General features: G+C 47.9%; 3 protein-coding genes across 6 annotated transcripts in view; 1 reads left to right on the top strand and 2 right to left on the bottom strand.

Annotated features, from left to right (window-relative positions):
• Positions 1 to 11,068, top strand: part of ANKS1A (ankyrin repeat and sterile alpha motif domain containing 1A) — a 69,170-nt gene extending 58,102 nt beyond the window's left edge. Inside the window, exons 14-21 of one of the 3 annotated variants that reach the window (XM_062595044.1) lie at positions 262 to 426; positions 794 to 919; positions 1,334 to 1,405; positions 1,758 to 1,844; positions 2,166 to 2,303; positions 3,376 to 3,546; positions 4,760 to 4,857; positions 7,986 to 11,068. In XM_062595044.1, coding sequence (XP_062451028.1) covers positions 262 to 426; positions 794 to 919; positions 1,334 to 1,405; positions 1,758 to 1,844; positions 2,166 to 2,303; positions 3,376 to 3,546; positions 4,760 to 4,857; positions 7,986 to 7,989 — 861 coding nt within the window. In that variant the 3' untranslated portion in view covers positions 7,990 to 11,068. Of the gene's footprint in view, positions 1 to 261; positions 427 to 793; positions 920 to 1,333; positions 1,406 to 1,757; positions 1,845 to 2,165; positions 2,304 to 3,375; positions 3,547 to 4,759 lie in introns of all 3 variants that reach the window. The other 2 variants (XM_062595046.1, XM_062595045.1) reach the window with 2 other exon arrangements.
• Positions 1 to 20,783, bottom strand: part of RPS10 (ribosomal protein S10) — a 382,514-nt gene that overhangs the window by 227,817 nt on the left and 133,914 nt on the right. The window lies entirely within an intron of this gene.
• On the bottom strand, positions 11,820 to 20,570 carry TCP11 (t-complex 11). 2 transcript variants are annotated; one of them, XM_062595047.1, is made up of 10 exons: positions 20,538 to 20,568; positions 20,079 to 20,197; positions 18,558 to 18,690; positions 17,738 to 17,858; positions 16,843 to 17,063; positions 16,332 to 16,468; positions 15,393 to 15,607; positions 14,901 to 15,085; positions 14,255 to 14,418; positions 11,820 to 12,712 (listed from the first exon to the last, which is right to left on the bottom strand). In XM_062595047.1, the coding sequence occupies exons 2-10, from the start codon at positions 20,185 to 20,187 to the stop codon at positions 12,480 to 12,482; spliced, it is 1,518 nt and encodes a 505-aa protein (XP_062451031.1). In that variant the 5' UTR covers positions 20,188 to 20,197; positions 20,538 to 20,568; the 3' UTR covers positions 11,820 to 12,479. The 2 variants fall into 2 exon arrangements, with proteins under 2 accessions (XP_062451031.1, XP_062451032.1); XM_062595048.1 differs by lacking the exon at positions 20,079 to 20,197 and having other exon boundaries at positions 20,538 to 20,570.

Raw genomic sequence — 20,783 nt, 5'->3', positions numbered from 1 at the left:
CGCAGCACTTTGCTCGGGGCAGGACCAGCACGGCCTGGAGGAAGTGTCAGCAGCCAAAGCCCAGCGTGCCGGCTGGCTGCGCCCGCCTGTACTCCCGCTCTGCAGTGGAGACTACCTGGAGGGCAGCAGTTGTCACCCAGGGGGGCATCCAGCGCTTGGCACTGGCGTGGCCAGCCCGAGGAAGAGTGTGGTGAGAGGAAGCAGTGGGCAGGGCCGTGACACATACTGACCAGGACGGTTCTCGGTGTCTGCCTGTTCCAGTGCCAGGATCTGATGTCCCAGACGTCATCACCCCTGAGCCAGAATGACTCCTGCACGGGCAGATCCGCTGATCTCCTGCTGCCCTCTGGGGACACTGGGAAGAGGCAACACGACCGTGGCAGTGATGTTGCGCCGTACCCCAGAGCTGAGCGTTACAAACCACAGGTCAGTGGATGCGTAAAATTTTGTGTCCTTTAGGCATCTCTGCAGATTGCTTCGGGATCCCCTTCTCTGGAGGCATCAAGGAGCCTGGATGATGCGTGGGGGACCACGGAGCCTGTTGGGCCCCGTTTCTCATGCTGTTGCTGGCATGAACATTAGAGGCAGCAGCTCATTTGTGCCTCAGTGAAAATGGGTGGTTCACATCTCCTTGACCACTAGCACCTTCACCCTCGATGTGCTGCCTCCTCTAAGCCCCTGTGAGATTGGACAGAAACATGAATTGTATCAACCCAAAGAACTTTCCTGGGCTCCATCTTTCACCCTGGACTGGACCTGCTGTGGCTTCACATCCATGTTTCTTCCCTCCTAGGAGGACCGCCGTGAATCAAAGCTGACCCTGCGCCCCCCGAGCCTGGCTGCCCCATATGCCCCAGTCCAAAGCTGGCAGCACCAGCCAGAGAAGCTCATCTTCGAGTCCTGCGGGTACGAGGCTAATGTAAGTGGCTTTTGGCTTGTGCAGGTGGGGAGGGCAAGGAGCCTTTGGAGTTGAGCTGTTGCACATGAAGGTGTTGCACTTCTTCCCCCTCTGTCCTGGGTAACCTGTCCCTCTCCAGCCTCAGCTGCTGGCTCCTCTGACCAGTGTACAATGTCCCTCCTGGGGCCAGGGAGGCCGTGGGGTGGGAGCACCACTTCCCTCTCTAGGGCCGTTTGGGATGGGAACACAGAGGCTGCAGTAGGCACTGCAGGAAGAAGAAGAGTCCTGGGCACTGTATGTCCCACTCCCACCCAAGCACCAGGGTAGCAGCAACCTTGATGTCTTCTCTGCATTGCTTTGGGTTTGGAAAAATTTCCTGCCTTAAGCCGTCCAGACACCTGGAAGCGTGTTAACATCTCCTCCTCTTCCAAACAGTACTTGGGCTCAATGTTGATCAAAGATCTCCGAGGGACGGAGTCTACACAGGATGCCTGTGCCAAGATGAGGGTACGGAGACCACAGGGACAGGGGGATTTGCTCACAGCCTGCAATGATTGATGTGGAAGGGGGAGATCTTGGTGCAGCTAGTTTCCCAAACCCCGCAGGCTCCCTGTGTGCAGCGTAGTGGGTGTAGGCCAAGTAATGCTGGTGAACTGTGCTGTCCCTGGAGCTTTCCCTTGTAGTTTAAAGATCTCTCTTAACTGTGGTGGGAGGATGGTGGGAGGATAGAGGTGCTGTGCCCTGTGCTTTGCAGGGCAGCAGTTCCAGGTCTCTGCTGGCCCCAAGCGGCACCTGGGGGCTGTGGTGAGAGAGGCAGCATTTATTCACCCTTTTCACTAGAATGTTCTTGTTTCCAAAGAAATCCACAGAACATATGAAGAAGATCCCGACCATAATACTGTCCATCACATACAAGGGGGTGAAGTTCATTGATGCATCTAACAAGGTGAGCTTAAAATGCCTCAAGGTTCTGCCCTAACAGCTGCAGGATACATCTTGTCCTGAGGAGCTGCTAAGGCCATGGTAGTGCACCAGGGTGGGGTGGTTGCCAGTAGGCTGAAGGCTGGGCAAGCTGGCTCCTTGTGGGCTGCATTGCCATTCATTCCTGCCGTGGGAGAAGGCTAGCACTGGTCTGGCTGGGAGATCATCTCCCCAGCAGTACCTCTTTTCCTCCTTGCCCCCCATACACACTTGCTGCAGCTCCCATTTGCCAGGTGTATTTGGCATCCCCCCAAGGGTGATGGGTGCTTGTGGTTGACCCTGGCAGAATGTCATTGCTGAGCACGAGATCCGGAACATCTCCTGCGCTGCTCAGGACCCTGAGGATCTCTGCACGTTCGCCTACATCACCAAGGACCTGCAGACCAGTCACCACTACTGCCACGTCTTCAGCACCGTGGATGTGGTGAGTGGGTCAGAGCAACTCAGCTCCCAGCACGACGTAGTCCTTGGGGGACAGGGTTGCGTGGAGGTGGAGTTACGAGGGTGCTTGTCCTGCTCAGTCCAGCACATGCTCTTAGTTTTCTGGTCTGGCTTGGCATATGAATCATGGAGGTGTTTCCTAGAAGCACATAAACAGCAAAGAGCATGTTAGTGGGATGGGTACTTCCACCTGTTCACCAGGGTTTGTAGCTTGACCATCTCACTTCAGGCCACTGCAGGAAGAGTGGCTTCAGCGTGAGCATCTGTGATACAATTTGCTTTACATAGAGCCCTGCATGAGCGTGGAAGTTCTAGCCCATGAGCTGAAAAATGCCTGTTTCAGTGTGAATTTGTTATGTGCAATCAGACACTGGTGATGGCTAGTAACTCCAAATTATCTTGGCACATTTATGCACCCATTTTATTACTCAGTTTTAGTAGTGAGTCATAAAAACATACACAGTCTATTCTAGGGCTCTTTCACCTATTTCTGCCCTAAAATATTCCTCTCAAACTCCTGTCTCAAAAGCTTTTCATTTTGCAGCTCTGTAGACAAAGAGAATATTTGTCTGCCTTCATTAGTGCAGCTTCCAGTACTGAACAAAGCAGGGCAGGAGTTTTTCCCTCTTGGGGAATATGCTGTGAACAAAACCCTAATACACTCTCAATTATGTGCAGTGTAATAGGCTGATTTAACAGCCTTTTAATTCACCGACTGTGTGGAAGCGTAACTCGCTTTTATTCTTGGGCTGCACAAAATGTTTGGGCTTTTTTTCTTTACCGTGCAAAATGCTGCTAAACTACAATGCTTAAGGGGATGTAACAGTCTCGCAGGTGGTCCCGTGCGTGTGCGGGAGGTGGCTCGGTGCTGGCGTTACTGCGAGGCTGGAGCTCAGCACTGCCCTGCATGCGCAGGACGGCTTTGCCAGTGATACAGCAGGATGTGACCTGCTACCAGGGAGGCTGTGGGCCCTGCTGAGGGCTCCAAAGCAAGCGCTGGGTGAGGGAGCTACCACTCAGCTAACGGCTTTGTGTTTTCTGTGGTCTCTCTGAAGAACCTGACGTACGAGATCATCCTCACGTTGGGGCAGGCGTTCGAAGTCGCCTACCAGCTGGCCCTCCAAGCCCAGAGGGCGAAGCCTCTGGGTGCTGCAGTGGGAGAAATGATTGAAACAAAATCTTCCAAACCGGTGCCTAAACTGCGAGCCGGCATGAGGAAATCTGCAGTACGTATGCGCGGGCCGGTAGGCTGCTGGGTGTGTTCTGCATGGTCTGGGCAGGGATTTCTCTCCGCTTCCCTGGCACAAGGTGCTTAAACTTCCCCCTCCGCAGTGGGGGCGGCCCGGATGCGGACACGGTGCTTGCACCTGCGGGTGCTGCTGATGCTGCAGCGTCTGCGGCTCTGCTGGCAGCTCTGCTGCTGCGTTAGGGATCCCGGTAGGATCAAGGCAAGCAGAGGGGGCAGCAGCCCGGATGGGGTGGGGGTTAAATGCCCTGCTGGATCCAGCCTGGCTTCCATACTCGAAACTCTGCGGCGCTGCAGTAAGATCAGTAGGTGCCTGGCGGTTTGCAGCACGGGGTTATCCCCGTAGCCCAGGCTGGAGCTGCCGAGGAGCAGGGATTGCTGTGTGAGCCATTGCCTTCCTTTAATGTCTCCTTTTGTCTGTGTTCTGCTTGCTTCCCCCCGCTCAGGTGCCGCTCCCTCCTGACACTCGCTGTTGTTACTGTCACACCTGTACTACACACCGCCCCTCCTACCTGCCGCTGCAGTCTGTTAGCCCAGGAGCTAAGGTCTTTACCCTTTTCCTGTCATCTCGCCTTGCGAACCCGGCTGGGCTGCCTCAGGAGGCCAGCCCGCCTCCCCGCTTCCTGCCCTGCTCCCGTGGCCTGCCTCGCTGCTGTGTGTCCCCTCCCAGCTCGTTCCAGGGCTCAGACGACCCCCAAGGACTCATATCTGCCCCGCTAACGCAGAGTGGCAGCTCTCAGCTAACTGCGGTGCTCTTGCTGGCGTTGTTAACCTCCCTGTAGGATCCTGATTCAGGAGGACAAGAGGAAAGAGCCTTGCTTGGTCAGGAGTGTGAATCAGTGGGAGCTCACCTGCCAGGAGCTGTCTCCCTCCTTCTCCCTCTGCCTTTTTTCAGTGTTATCTTTATCGTGCTGAATTTTTCATGCTTGTTTGTGAAATGAAGTGAAGCTGTTGCTAACAGTGATAGGGACTCTCAGGCCTTAGCTGAGGAAGTCATCTCAGGGTGCTGGGTTGAGACTTACATGGCTAGAAATGTTTGAGCTGTGAAAGACTCAAAAGCCTCTCCAGTGAGAGCTGCTTCGCCCTCTCCGTGCTCCGTGCTGAGTGCTTTGAATACCTGCTCCTTCTGCCCCTGCCTTGGGCTCCTGGGAGCGCAGATGATCTAACATGCATTTTCCCTCTTTGTTTTCTAGCTGGAGCCCTCTGAAGTGGACCAAGACTCCCAGTCTCATGCCAGTGTCTCCTGGGTTGTGGATCCCAAACAGGACTCCAAGCGGACCCTCAGCACTAAGTATGAGACCACTATCTTCTAAAGCAAACAAACCTTGTGTCCACCTAGTCTAACCGTGCCTTTGCGATCTGATCTGTCTGCTGTTCTAAACTCCCTCTTCCTCCAGCTGCTCGCACTGAGCCCCGTGTAGGCACTACGTCAAAGGCAGCAGCACTTAGGAGACTGTAGACTTAAACGGCTTTTGTACCTGATCACTACTGAACACTGTGAATTCTCCTTTCTCGGAAATAAGGGTAACACACCGTTAGATATCTGTGAGGTGGGAGGTGCAGAGCTGTGGGAATCTGAGATGTGGATCCAGGAAGCCGCCTGCCATTTTCACGTCTTTCCCCTCGTTCTGGCACTGTGAATCTCTGGGGTGACGTGACACTCCCCAGGCCTTTTTTCTATTTCACATTCTTATCCTTGGACTGATGGAGACCTCTTGTCTCTGCGGTGCACACGCTCCCTCTTCCTAGATTCTCTGCTTTCCAGCTGAGCCACAGCTGCATACTGTTCCAGTGAACTCACCCCTCTTTTTACCTGTCATTTGAATTGACACTAACCACTGTGATACTGCCTGCAAATAACACGTTCACTAGATTTCCTGGTGGGGACCCTGCCCACAATTTCTCTCCTTGAAACCTAGAGCAGAAAATCTGGCTGCACGCTCTGATGGGAGCACTGGTTTGGGCTGGGTGCAGTCGTTCCCACTGTGAGCTCTGATCCTTCTGGGAGATCAGGCGTGCAGGCCTCTGGGCAGTGCCCTGCAGAGGCTTTCTGGTTGCATGCATTTCAGTCCCTTGTAGGATTTGCCTCATAGACTTTCTGTTTACACTCACCAAACTTCTTGTGAGCTGTGGGCGTAGTTCTCATTTTCCAGACTGTGAAGAGGTTAAGCTTTTAAAGGCACATGTTGTTAGCACCGTGTTGGGAAGGAAAAGTGCTTGAGGAAGGCTGGATACTGTGGCGCATTAGATGTCTGATAAAGCAGGCAAAGGTTTGCTGTGTTCAGCAGTTTACTGCAATTTTACTTTTTTACCAAAGGGAGAAATGTAATTGAAATCAGTCTGCTGCTGATCCCAAGACTTATTTTCAGTCTACAAAACATTGCATGATGAGGGCTATAGGGATCTTGAAACATCTGTCACCTTCCATCCTTGAGTGTGAGGATTTCACTTGGAGATGGCCTGTATCAGTGGGCATCTCTGCCTTTGCTTTTTCAAGGTGTTTCTTAAGTGTAGACTATTTCCCTCTGGGAGCACGTCCCCACTTCTGTGTGTTTCAGCAGAAGCTGCCTTTAATTGCTGAATATGACTGGGGATCCTTTGCATTTTCAACTGCAGGGCACTTGCTGCATTGGTCAGAGCAGAGCTGGGACAGGTCTGGGTATGCTGTAGGGCCGTTCAGAGCAGCTCCCTGCGAATTCCCGAGCAAGCTGTCCATTAGACTAACCCCCGTTCCTTCACTTGGATGTGCAAAGTTCAATGAGATGAAACTGAGGAGGAGAACGATCTGGTGGTTAACTCACTGATGTGCAGTGAGTCTAAGTAACTCGGCCTCTCTTTACCTCAGTTTTTCCATTTATATGATGGGGACAAAACTCACCTACCTCACAGAGAGGGTGTGAGGCTTACTCAGTGTGCTATTTTAAGTCCCTTTAGTGAAAGGCTTCCACATAGTGACAGCAAACCCATTACGCTCAGCTTCGTTCTCCTGATGCATGAAATACTTAACTCACAGAGACAGTCCTGTAGCAGACCTGCATCCTGGACGCTGACCAGCTTCTCATGGACAGCAGCTGTTGCACCTTTCCCGGGGCGCTGCTGAGCAGCTGGGACAGCGTGAGGAGGGCTCTAGCTGGGCGGCGTTTGGACTGCACAAAACTTGCTAGTGTGCAGCCTTAATATGAGTGTCTGAACTCACCCTGGGTCTGGCATCACTGGCAAGATCCCCTCACAGTCCAGTTTTGCAGAGCCAGCGAGCCTGTATTAGGACAAGAGCTATGAAGAAAGGTGGACAGCACCTACCTGCACCTTCTCATCTCTGCGTGACAGGTCTGCATGGACTCTTAAACATGGGGAGGAGGGTGCACACATATCTCCAGCAACGCTCCGTGTTTCTAAACAAGCTTTTAGAATTCACCCCAAATCTCCCTTCCTGACAACCATGTCATATGTATCGGTAGTGACTGGTCAGAACAGCAAAGCTGGCTGGCTTACAGCTGTTACTTAGGGGTTTATCCTACAGCTTGCAGAGCTGTGGAACAAGTTTGTGTCTTTTGGGACTGTAGGTCTATAGTCTCGCAGCTTCTGTTTCCCCAGACTTGTAGTGGAATCTGATGTTTCAAAATCTGTATTTAGCTCTTTCTCAGGAATGAGTTTGGTCTCCCCTGTCTGTTGTGGCTTAATGTCACTGAGTGGCAAACTGACTTCAAGCTAAGGGCTAGGCTAGTAAGAATCCAAGTGAAAAGGACTCAAAGGACCCTCTTAAAGCCCTAAGAGGAAAACTGTCTTGTACCTATATTTCACGTGCAATGGAGCCCCTTAATATAGAGCCAATGGCTCCTCTGCCTAAAGACCTCAGAAGCAGAGCGGTGGTGCTGCGGCTGCCCAAGGTGCTGCAGTGCCATCTCATGGCTGGAGCGTCATGGGCTGCAGAATACTGCAGTGTTTGAGGTGCTCGGATAGATGGGATTTGAGTTTGATATATTGGCTTCGCATCCTTCCAAGCTGTAAAAGTGTGTCCTGAGGGGTTTTTATATCCTTCAAAGGGAACCTGAATTGGTAATAGCGACGGTTGTGTGGTTTCTACTTGTAAGCGTTTACCCTGCAGTTGCCTGCGCATATACCTCGTTTTAGAGGGTTTGAGCTCTTGCAACTCCTCCTGTTTTCAGCCGGGAACAGCAGGTTCCTCAACACCTCTTAAAACTAGGTCCCAAATGCATGTGCCTTTCTAAGGGTGACCATCCGAGTACAGCTGGGATCACAGGCCCATCTGCCTCAACTACAAAGCTTCTGCTGCATCCATAGCGCTCACAGCTTTGTCTCATCCCCTGGCTCTATGCCTCGTCTTTCCCAGCATTTGGTTTTTGTATGACTTGTAAATCATTCATTCCATTATCTTCCTTTCTGTTTGCCTCTGAAAAGCTGATCTCCAGGCAGCTGTCTCCTACCACGGAAATGTAGTAACGGGGCAGAGACCTAAGAAGCAGTGGCCTGCTGACACGAAGATCATCTCCATCTGGCACTGGTGTCTGCCTCTGAGTGTATGCATGGCTGCTCAGTGAGGGCTTCCAAGGCAGAGGGGGGAAGGGATCCCAGCAACCAGCTGAGAAAAGCAGCTCTCCATTTCTAGCAAAGGAAAGTTGAGTCTTCTGGGGCCGAGAGCGATTGTCACGTTTTCTAGTTTGAGACAAACTCCTTTCAAATCGGTTCTTTTTACATGCAAAATGATACAGAGCAAAACAAGTTCACAGTTGAAATGTAGCATTACAGATTTCTGGTGAGGGAAAAATCCTTATTTACTGAGAATCCACACAGTACTGTCTGTCCGACAAGGAGTACAATAGATAGTCTTAGCAGTGGGAGTGATGTGTGCATCTCTAATGGTACTTAAATTTGCTTCAATTTGGGGTGAACAGTAGAGAATGCCAAACTCTTGGAAATAACTTCCTCCAGCGTGAGAAGTCCTGCAAGGTAGGTCTGCATCCTTTGTTTTCAAAGCCACTCCGAGCTTTTATAACATATGGAAATAACTTAGGGAAAACAGTCTGCAAAGGATCTCACCCCAGAGTGGTTATGGCCAAGTATTACCGATGGTACAAAGCTTGCTTTCCCTACAGAGAACTGTTGCATTGCAATACTTGACATTTCTATGGCAAGGACACAATTTTTTTTCCCCCATTTATGCACTGAATACCTGGAGAGGACTCCGTTCTCCAGCCTCTCGTGCACCTGTCATGTTTTTAAATGCAGTTATGCCCTGAAGAGTTGGGAAGTTTTATGTTTATACAGTTGTGACTTAGCACTTTTTCAATACTAGCTCATTTTTAATTAGTGCAACAGTTTCAGAAGATGAACAAATAAGGAGTTAAATTCTGGGCTTTACACTGAAACAGCCCATACCTGAGGATAAATCAAATCAACTGAAGGATGGCTTGACCCCAGTCAAAGTCCTGTATCCCCAAATGCCACCATCTTGAAGGTGCTGTGTACTTAAGTTTCTTTTGAATTACCAGAATATTTAACAGTACTTTTGGCTGTGACTAAACTGATGTGTTTCCACAGTACTGTTTCCCTTGAGGGAGAGGTGTTAAAATGGCTATGACTTTTAATTCTTGAGATGCAAAAATGTAGCACAGCACACTTGTTATAATCTCGACAGGCATTGTAATAGTTGGGGATGTGGTACCCTGCTGCTTTATTAGAATGATATGCCCTAGTAATTTCTGTTTAACTCCATTTGCTGCTGTATTTCAGGATTTCATTTAGTCTCTCTAGCCTGTAAGACTGAGAGAGCAGTGAACCATAATCCCAAGGGCATAGACTTGTAAATGATTAGGAAGGGGAAGTGGAGTTTTTTTTTAATTTGATGAGTTTAGGAAACCTTACATTCCTTGTTATGCATATGTTGCAATTCATACTGGTGTAAGTGTAAATATTTGGTGTGTTGGCAACAAGTCTTTTTGGAGAGATTGCAAATTGAACCTCTGCTTGGGAGGAGGGACACATTTCTTTTTCGATGCATGAGCTTTTGAAGGTTGGCTTGGAGGTGAAGTGGTGATGAAGACTCCAGTCTTCAAGGGGCTGGACTTCCGTGACCCTGGTGGTCCTTTCCAGTCCTGTGTATAAATCTTATGGTTGTCTTTAGTGATCCAGCAGTTCTTTAGCCAGATACTCGCTTTTTCACTTCATAGACAAAGCAATTACTTTGGCAATTTATCTCCCCTTTCATTTTGGCAGTTTTTTTTTCAAGGTACTTGTGTGCTGGAGACTGATCCTGGACTATGCCTGTAATTTCTAGTAATTTGATAATCTGTCCATTACACAGTATTCAGGCTCTTCCTCCTTACAGGGTTTCATGGTATCTGGAGGAAAGTGCTCTAAATTTCTGGTGCTGATAGGACTTCAAATAAAAACGTGTCTGCGTTACTACCTGCTTGTGAAAAGGTGGCACCATCTTGGGTTTTGTTCCCTTTTTCAAGAACAGATTGTATTTTAGAGACTTCCATTTGTATGTGGCATGAGTCCAGGCTGGGAACTCAAGACAGATAAACTAAGATGCATAGCTGATTGTCTTTTTTAACTATAGGAGGGGATTTTTTTTTTCAAATGAAAGCTGCTTTATACTTTTTAATTTTATACTTACAAAAAATGCTAATCTTAGCTGTTCAGATGTCTTTGAACTTGCTTGGAGCTTTTTTCTTTTTAGAAGAAAAATTGATGCAACTTGTGGGGTATGTGCCTGTTCCCCTTCTGGGGAGAAAGATATCGCACCTTCCAGGACGTACCTCTAATGAAATGTTTATACCTTCATAAGGTTGCTGTGAGACACAGACCGGATGCCAAATAGTACCTTCAGTTCTGTGTATAGCTGAAGTGGACTCAGTTGCTTTAATGCTCCTTCCACACCACTTCAGAAATTTCTAGCAGCAGAATTTTCCCTGGCTTTCTTGTGCTCGCATCATTTCCATGCAATCAGATCTTTATTTTAGAGCCAGCACGCTGTTTGCAATGCTGCATTGTTGCAAAAAATCTTTTTTAGATCTCATATTGATATTATTTACTGCATTTTTCAAAAGGAAGTAAATGTGCTGCTCTTCGAAAAGTAGATTTAGTGTGACCATTTTTCTTATCCTTGGAAGAAAAACCTGAGATTCCCTAACAGGGCAGAGAACAGTCAAGTTCAGTTTGCAATGTAGACATTTTTGCTAATTGTGATGTATGGCAGTGGGACTGATTTGTAATACAAATGTTATTTAATCTGTCTGTATTTTGATACTTGAATTTTCTTTTATTTCCTGTATATACAATTGTTAATCTGTTCAAATTTGTCCGAATTTTAAACATCTTGTGGTACCAAACATAACCAATCTGTGCAACAACATAGACTGACCTCACTACAACAAGGCGAGATTGTAAATATTCCTGGGCTTCCAGCAGTCGTTTTGTTGTTTCCATAATTGTACAACTTAGAACAGACGGAATTAATAAACAAACTTAGACACATACTTGCTCTGTTGTCACTGTGACCTAAGCGTTACACAGAAGTCTCCTGTTCATCAGCGTTAAAGCAGTGCTGTGCTCGTGCTCGATTAGCAGATGTGACCTGTGCAATGGAAGCAGGTAAGAGAAGGGGGTGGATGGCGGCTTACTGATGCCTGATTAGTTCAGTCCAGCACTGCACACACAGTCCTCTGCCTCCTCAATCTGAGGAACAAAAAAACCATCAGCAACATCCAAGCCTTGTACGGAGATGATTTACTGCTGTTGTAGAAGCAAAGTAAAAAATGTTCATCTGCTGGGAGCATTTTCAGTTTAATTATTTGGCAGCAGAATAAGGAGTTTATGTTGTCCCTAATTACGTGGCAGGCAGTAGGTATAGGTATAGCTGCTGAGTAGTATTTTTAGTGGAAGCTGTTATTTTTGCAGTAAGTCATATTGACTTTAAATACTGAATAAAACATTCTTTTGGGATGTTAAAGTAATTTATGCATTAAAGTGCATCCAAGTGTTCTATGAAAGGTAATTTACTTATGACAGTCTCCAACCACTTTGTACATGTTCTCTATGTGACCGTGAGAAAAATTGTTACCTCCAATAAATTTGTATCTTCATAGATTGTACCATTGAAGGTCAATTGTCAGGACCCTAATTTACTAGTGATAGTCACTAAAACCACTTTTCTGCAGTATGGCAGCAATTGAATCATGTAACAACTGTAAAAGTTTGGGCAGACTTTATATAGTATTTACCCAGCAGAGATTTTTGGCATACCAAGAAGTGGGACGTGTTCCTTATGTAAAATTAGGCCAAGAAAGCCAGATATTTAAATACAGGTTAAAGTTCAGATTTTTGTGTCAAGTAAGATCTGGCTGATATAAAATACTAAATGCAGGAGGGACTGCTAGATTTATACCATATGTGCCATTTCTAATAATTCAGTAAGTCTGGTTTTTAAGCTGATGTTGAAAGATATTAAGTAGTTTTAATGATTTTAAATACTATGTGGCTTTATCACATCCAAACAGTGTCCCTGGGCTATTACTAACATGTTTCAGCAAAGTAGGCTAAAGGCCCACAGTAGAATTAACACCTTAGATTTTAAAAAGTGGGAAAAAAAACTGCCTAAGCTGCAGTACAGTTTTATGAACTTAATATCTTACTGCCTTCCCCACCAGTGAGATGAGCTGCATCAAAGAGCAGAAGGTTTGGGGGCAAAAAAGCCACTGTCTTTTTGCAGTTGAAAGGTTTATTCAGATACATAAGTGCCAACTGACAATGCCAAGAGTCACTTCCTAGGAGCTCCGCCAGCCCAGCTGTGTTTACTTCCAGTTGCTTTTTACAAGCTAAAGCATGATTTGAGAAACTGCTGGAGAATCCATTTCATTCCTGCCCTCGTGTGATATGCGGTGAAGATGATCAGAAAGAGTCTATTCCTGCGTCTGGTTCCAGTTCTGGGAGAAGCACTTTCTTGAGAATTTCTGAGTAGTAAGGTCCAAACACCTGCCTGTTGTGGTGAATCACACTTCCAAACCTGTGCCCAACTTCCAGCAACTCTTCTTGAATGGCATCAAGGCCCCTTGGGAGGTCCTTGAGAGAACTCTGCCCGTTGGGGGAAATAAAAAGGCTGAGGAATGAATGAATCCGCTGTTCTGTAGGGAGTAAGAGCACGAAAACAAAAATCAACCTCGGCATGGAACGCTAGCTTTGAGAGACAAAGGGGTCCTCGTGCAGTCAAGAGCAGATGTGTGGACAGCCTCATTGTCACAGGATGTTGTGGACAGTAACCCTATGTATTGGAAGTATTTGGAGGTTTCTTTTCAAAATACTAAATAGATTTAACAGCATCCAGCACAGGAACCAAGGTGAAACTATGGGATGCTGGGAGAGTACCTGAGCGAAGTATCGTGTATGTTTGCCTTGGGTAGCTGCTTATAACAAGGGCTAGAGATTGGACAGTGGGCTGAAGGATTTCAGGTTTTATGGCTATAGGGCCATTCTTACGTTAAAGTGGAGCAGTTCAGCAATATGGATTTTTTGCCAATTCTGAAGAGTTTTGCTACTGCACTGAAGCGTCAGGCATCATATAAGCATAATGGGATATGGAATTTCAAAGCCTCAGATTTATTTAGCCTGCCACAGCAGCATTTTAAAATTGGAAGTGTTCAGGAAGCCTTTCTGAGGAACATGTAGCTGAGACAGAGCAATATTTCAAGCAGCTGGGTAGCTGAATTTCAACTATATGTGAAAATGCTGACAGTGACCCACAGTGCAGACAAGACATGTGATTCTTGGATGTAGAGGGGGGAAGACTGCCTAGACCCATAGCTTCTTTCTAATTCCACACCATCAGAGTCGTTGGCATCATACACTGCACAGCCTGCCATGTATCAAGGCTTGGTTTAGGCTGTTAGTTCAGCCTTCCGAATTAACAAAATAACCTGCTCTGACATGGAGAGAATAGACCCAAATAAATAATGTGATTGAGTCCACACTGGCTGGGAAGGACACTTAACTTAATGAAACATTGGGCAGGAAGAGCCTCACCCTATTTTCATAACTGATGAAGTCTTCTGTGTGGAAATAATCTTTCCAGAAGCATACTAGCTGCCCTGTGCCACAGCAATCTACATGGAGTTAGCGTCCAGAGTACTAATAAAAGGTCAAAATAATCAGCTCTTATCCAAACCATTTGAATAAGTATTTTGATGGAGCAGCATTGTAGGGCAACTGGTTAGCTGAATACCAGGCAGTGCGCTCCCTGGGGATAAACATTATTTAAAGTTCTTAGCATGGTACTTTACTAGGCCCAGTGATTAATCTCTCAGTCTACATCCTAGCCTGAAGACTGCAACACTGCCTCATAACCAGCCTTGCACTTGGGTCTGTTTAGCTTTTAGCATGGATGGGAGGATTTAAGAGCAATTACTGTTTGGGAGCCTTTGGAGGAGGAATAGGAAAATCTAGGCAGTTTCTGAACATAGTTTCATTCCTTGACTGTGTAGAGGCCAGGGACTGAATTCAGCTCTCACCCTTAGCAATAGTGCTGCTCACCACAGGGAGTCAGCTACACGAGTACCTGTCCTGCCTGCTCCAGGGTCATTAGGCTAAACCTAAGTTATGGCCTGAGAGTGCAAATACTCAGCTCCTTCAAGGAAAATCCAGCTGAGTTAGACATAGGCTCCAGGACTCACCAATGACATTCCGCACTGCGTTGTCCTTGTCTGCGATGCTTCTTATCTGGCCTTTCAGGGAAGCACATTTGTCTTTGGTAAAAGCAGGGTAACCCAGCTGTGAAAGAGTCCTGCTGACTTCCTGGAGCACTTGATTGCCGATGTCTTGTAAAGCTTCTTCATACCTAAATCATGCAAAGGTATACGCACTCCGGCCACTACTCAGATTTGTTGGGGAAAGGGTCTTGCAGGCACAGAGCAAGTAGGGAAGTCTCTCCATAAGTGTTTTGATGGGAGTGTCATCACAGCCAGGAAGCACAGGACAATCAGTGTTCAGCCACAGCTCTGGTGCCTACTGCAAGTGAACTAAGCTTCCCTTCCCCTGCTCTTAGGGAAGCAGGAAGCTGCCCAGGGGCTGACTCCTGTGAAACAGTAATCAGCACCACTAATTTCCCCTTCAACCAAGAAGGGACTAGTGCTAGAATTTTAGCTCCCAGCTAAAAATGCTGGCTGACTTCCCCTACTCCTTGCAGTAGACCTGGCTGCTATTTGGATCTTGGATCCTCTTCCACTCCCAAGGGAGGATTCCTGCTGCTCATCCCACAACCAACCAGTGCCTGCATACTCACTCTTCTCCTGCTGAAAAAGAAAACTTAAAGTAACCCACCTGGTACAAGAGAGCCCTTCCAAGAGGACCTTTGTTACCCGTTTCAGCCTAGCTACAAACCCAGGTGAGCCAAATAAGGTGCTTCCACACATGCTACTGGTCACCAGCAGGACTGCAGCTATGATGGTAAGCCGATTCACCTGCAATTGTACTTCCTGCAGTCGGCCTTGATCCATAAACAGTGTCTGTGAACAGAAACCAAATCAGCCTGTGGGCGTACACACAGCAGCTGTAATAACAGCAGTTCCCAAGCCATGGAGCAGGATTATAACATCCCCATGAAGCTGAGTGGGAGGAGACCACCTGGCAGCAGGGAAGTTTAGTTTTGTAAAAAGTCCCAAGTTGTTTCACATAAAATCAGCATAAAATCATGCTGTAGAGAGGACAAAGGCTCTGGACAGCTCTTTCTACAGAAGATACAGAACCTGCAGACTTACTCATTTTGCATATCTTTATGACTTTGTTGTAAAGATATTCAAACATTTCTCCTACCTCAGGATATTCCTTTTGTCCAGGCTCCCAGCAAAGCAGATTCATGTATCCTCGGTTTAGCACAGATGTGGGACTTGGCACAGCTGTGCTACTGCTGACTGCTCCCTGTGAGACAGGTGAGCTGTTGACTGCAGGGTGGGGTGGAGGCTGTGAGGAGGACGCAGACACTTCTGCTGCTGCTTTGCGTAGCCACTCTGTTGTGTGATCCAGGCTATCTGTTACAGGGTAACAAAAAAGGATGTTTGAAAGTATAGTCAGACTGCTCAAGCTAACTTGGTAAGAAGTGACTGTGCTACACTACAGGCTACAGGGAATGTGTGTTTGTGAGGCCAAGGCATCACACTGGCTCCTAGAGTGGTGGGGAGTAGCTTGTAAGATCACTGAAGTATATTATAAATGTGTAGCTGCCAAGGCACAGGGTTGGGCTAGTGGAATCAGCCTCTGGAGAACTTTATATTGAATAAAAGATTTCAGTCTCCAAAAGGCACCTTTAATGAAGTCCTATGAGAGAGAAAGGCAGCCAGAGAGAAATATTCCAGAGCCTAGTGAAGAAGAGATGTCTACATCAAATGCAGACCTTCCTCTTTAAATATGTCTGCTAATAACATTTTGCTCGTTCCTCTGAGAATCTCAAAACCCTTTAAACTTATGAGATCTTACAGCTCCTTGGGGGATGGCTATTAGCTCTGCCTTATGCAGGGAGAAACTGAAGCACATTAATTTCTTTTCTGCAAGGTATGTTAGTGAAGAGGCTGAGAAAGTGACCCCGGAGCCCTTTAGCTTTCCGAGGTAATTCTCTCATCTATTATTACAAATAAGCACGTGGTGAAAGCATCAGCTCTGGAATACTCAACTCCCTTTCCAGCACATTTAACAGCTCCTGAAAGAATACACAATGTTGAACCAGCAACTTCTCCTCTTGCTTCCCTGCAGACTTACTAGGCAGCTTATCTAAAAGCTCCTGGAATTTCTTCCGTTCGTACTGGACGGAGTGGTCCTGCAAGTGGGGGCGGAGGCTCTGGATGGTAAAATTCAACATATCCATTTTCATGAGGTCCAACACCCGGAAAATCTCCCTGGGATGAGACACAATGAATTGAATCCTGTAGTAAATACCATGACTAGGGTCATTTTAGAATGCTGAGAAAGGGGAATTCAGATTTTATTCTGACTTCTGACAAAAGGCTGTTCAGTCTAATTGGAGTGTCCGGTCCCTAAAAATTACTAGAATATCAGATTCATTTCACTAAGGACTCTTCTACTGTTTAAAGAGCAGCTAGACAACAGGAATGTCTATGCTGAAACTCAATTTCAACTAATGACGAGTTTGAAGCCTAGAGTACATAAAAGGGGGCTCTCCAGGCCAGGGCAGAGTCTTCTCTAGGCACAATGTATTATTGTTGAAGGTTATGCTCGTTTACGTAGAAAAGTCACAGTCAGCATCACCCACCTAAGAAGCTGAACTGGATCTGTCAGGCTTCGCAATCTTTGTACTTCCTCATCTCGAACAGGCGCACACAGCATTGCCATTGTGCCAAGGATGTACACGGTGAGACTGTGGATATCCAGAGCCCCATGTTCAGCCTCCTGTCTAATCAACTCTATGTCCAGGGCTTCTTCAATTTGGTTTCGCAGTCGGTTGTGCCGTGGCAACAGCAGCGATAGTAGAGCCTGCCGAAAGAGAAGCAGCCAGGATTTGTTCAAGGAACTCTGGTTTTTTAGAGTTGCTCAACAGGAATTAAGGTTGGCCTAGCTGTACAGAGAGTAAGATAACTACTGAGTACATAAATTTGGGGGCATGCAACAGCTTTAAGTGAGTGCTTGTCTCTAATGACTCATTTCAGGATGTCTGGCTACTGTTTCACATATTGCAAAACCTCTTTTACTGTCATGCAGGAAAGGAGGGAACTGTCTGGAGTCCAAAGGGGAAAGTGTGGACGGGAAAAAACAAGCTATACGCAACTTCATGCTCCGCTAGGGACATGCATGTCTCTTAGTTCTAAACATTTTCTTGTTTGCTATTTTGTATGCTCCTCATATACCCAAAAGAGGTGTCTTATATAGAGAATGGTAGTTTTTATGTTTGACAGACACCATGCCTGGAAAGGTTACCATAAATGACAGTTTAAATGAAGGCTTTCCATCGTTTTGGAGAGCATGTGTTTGAAGGACCTTGGGGAAGAGAATGAGTTTCCTTCTCAGAAAGATTTTAGAAGGTACGGTTGTGTAACTGCCTATTTTCTCATCGCTCTTAACATCCAAGTATTCCCTTGTGAACATGTGTAAGAGGTGAAGTGATAACTGACAGTAAGGCAGTCATCTTTCCTGTGTCAGGGACAGCTCACCTCTTTTATCTCCTGCAGCAGTTGGATTGCCTGAGTGTAGTCTGGGGGACTAGCAGAGAGCTGTTCCTTCAGGCTGTCCCAGAAGGCTTTGTGCAACGTCTCCTTTACTCTGTTTTCCAGGCTAAGAAGGAAGAGAGGAAGGGAGGTGTTTTCTATTAACAACAGATGTATACAGACTCTCAATTTGATGGAATCATTCCTATCAGCTTTAATTGTAGTTCAGGCCTTTGGACGTTTTCTTCTCTTAATCTTTACTCCCAACTATAGGCAATGCACATTATCTTTCTCTACCTCACAAAATTCTCTATTAACCTAAATTCCCCTTCTTCTAAAGTGGAACTCCTTTCTGTCAACGCTGTTCATAAAATATGCTTAGCCTGTCTTGACTGTGGAGTCAAAAGATCATAGCATTTTTCAAGGAAACTTGCAAAGCAAGGACTCCCAAGTCCCTCTTAGATGATCAACAGAAGTTGATCTAGTACTGAAGGAGTGAAATATCAGGTCACTTAAATAGATTTTTACCTAAAATGCAGACACCTAAGAAGGGATCTTTGCTGAAAATTCTGCTTGGTTCATATCTTAAAAGTCACAGCTTATATGTCTATAGTTTCTAGATCTTTCAGATCTAGAGTCATACCTCACACTCATCGTATTTGAAACTTAGTAAATCATGAAGCAATTAATAAATAAAAACAGGCCCCCATATACTTTCTTTCAGGACTATCTTATTTTCTTCTCACTTCCAGTCAGACCCAAACCCATCTCCTTTCTGCATTCCAATGTGTCACATTCTGTAATGTGACAGAAAGAACATGTATACCTGTTTGGGGCAAAGTTGACCGCTTGCAGTTTGAAGTCACGGTTGAGTACAATTTCATGTGCAATGGTCAGTTTGGAAATCTCATGAGCTGTTTCCAGTAGTTCATTCATGGAGAGAATTTGTGGAGGGCTGGCTGCAAAAGCATAATAGCAATGAGTAAGTCTGTAAACACAGTCTAAGGTTCCACATTTCCTTTGAAGTGATTTTGAGGATTTTACATACTGAAAAATGAGGGGGAAAGTCTGAGAGAAGAGGCTTTAAGAATAGAGAAAGAGAAGGAAAAAAAAAAACATTTAAATCAGCGATCAGATACTGAGCTGATTTGGTTCCCTCTCCATTCATATTTTGGTCCCATTTTGTTACCTTTGTTACCCTTGTGCATCCTGTCATTGTACTATGCCCCTTATTCTGCAACCTGATCCCAGTGAGCAGATCATTATACCCGAGTCCAATCTCAGTGAAATCAAGGAGACTCCTACTCTTGTCAGCTACTGCCGGACTACAGCTTAAAAGTATAAGGTGCTTCAATATGCAGAATACCTAGCACATGTCTGAGTCACTAGCTCAAGAGTTCTCAACGCACTTGAATCTTCTAGAGTACTAGAAATCAAGAATAATTAAAGAAGCCAGTTAAAGCAGTCTTAGAAAGCTAACGAAACAGGGAGGAGTTGCAGAACTTGTAAGAATGCTGTGTCGCAGTTCCTAAAGTGGGAACATTTTAAAACCAACTCAAATGGGTTTATTCAAATAGCAGACTCTGATCCCCCTCTGAGCAGCAAGCAGACTCTTCACAGGTTCTCTCAGGGTCATACAAATGTGATATTTCTTGTGTTCCTGCAAAATACCCCGTATTTCCTCCTAAGAGCCTGAGCGTTATTGGAAAAGAGCTACAGTGCCCCATCACCACACACAGAAGCACAAGCAATATTCCCTGCCCAGCCTGCGTTGCTGAATTTGTAGCTATGTTAAATAACATGTAGTAATTACCACATGGGGCATGTGACTACATGTATCTATAGGTAAGATGACATGTCCCTAAACAGATGGCTGTAAAGCAAAGCAGCCAAGGCTGGGATAAAGGCAGGTGTTCGTTACACAAAAACAGGCCACAGCTCTCTCCGGTGCAATTCCGTGAGCAGCCACGTCCGCGTGTCGTTCAGCTTTGGCTGGATCACTAATTTGACTGGGAAAACAGGAGTGGGGACTTGCTTTTAAGAGAGAGTCTCTCTGCAGCGGTGCTAAGCAACAACGCTTCTCCGTTTCCTGCGCGGGCGGGACGCGCTGCCCCCGCCGCTGGCCTTCAGCGCCCGCGCACCTGCCCGCGGCGCGCACCTTGCCTCCGCGTTCACGCAGTAGCGCTGACACCTAGTGACCGCGGGGAGAAGCTCCCAAGCCGGCCTGGATCGCTGCGCCCTTTCCCGGCGGCCTCCTTCGAGCAGCCCCCCCCCTCCCCCCCGCCGGGAGGCCTCTCGGGGCCCGCGGCTCGGCGCTGCGCCCCCCCCGCCCCCGGCCCCGCCGTACCGGGCGGGCGGAGGGTAGGCAGCTCTTCCTCGCGGCTCTCCTGGGAGGGCCCGGCTCCCTCGGCGCCGCCGTCCGGGCGCGGGGGCTGCTCCTCGCCGGGCTTGGGCATGGCGGTGTTCCTGCGGTGGGGGGGGGGGGGGGGGGGGGGGGGAACCGACCGCGGCGGCGTCAGGGAGGACCCGGAGCGGAGGGACGGACCGAGGCGGGGGGGGGGGGGGGGGGGGGGACCCGGAGGGACGGACCGAGGCGGGGGGGGGGGGGGTGATGGGACAGACCACGGCGGGGGTCGGGAGGGGGGCTGATGGGACAGACCACGGCGGGTCGCGGGGGGGGCTGATGGGACAGACCACGGCGGGGGTCGGGGGGGGGGGGGTGGGAGAAGACGCTACGGCGGGGGTGGGTCCGGGAGGGGCGGACGGTGGCGGAGCGGGCCCAGCCGCGGCGGGGAGCGGCTCTCACCTGGGCCGGCCGGTGCCGGCGCCTGCCCTCGCAGAACCGCCGTTGGCTCTGCGGCGCGCGCCGGACCCGGCCCGCGACAGCTTCAAACAGGGCCGAGCCACCGTAACGCGGGGGGGGGGGGGAGCGGCGCCCACTCCCGCCGCCTCCGAGGGGCTCCCAAGTTCCCGGGGGGGGGAGGCAGCTCCTCCTGGCAGCACAGAATGATCCGCCGCTCTAAGGAGCCCCATGAGAAGCCTCCACGTGGTG

The sequence above is a fragment of the Rhea pennata genome, chromosome 25 (assembly GCF_028389875.1).
Source record: "Rhea pennata isolate bPtePen1 chromosome 25, bPtePen1.pri, whole genome shotgun sequence".
NCBI classification, from domain to species: Eukaryota; Metazoa; Chordata; class Aves; order Rheiformes; family Rheidae; genus Rhea; species Rhea pennata.
Note: the sequence above shows the minus strand (reverse complement) of the source record. Positions and strands in the feature narration are given on the sequence as shown.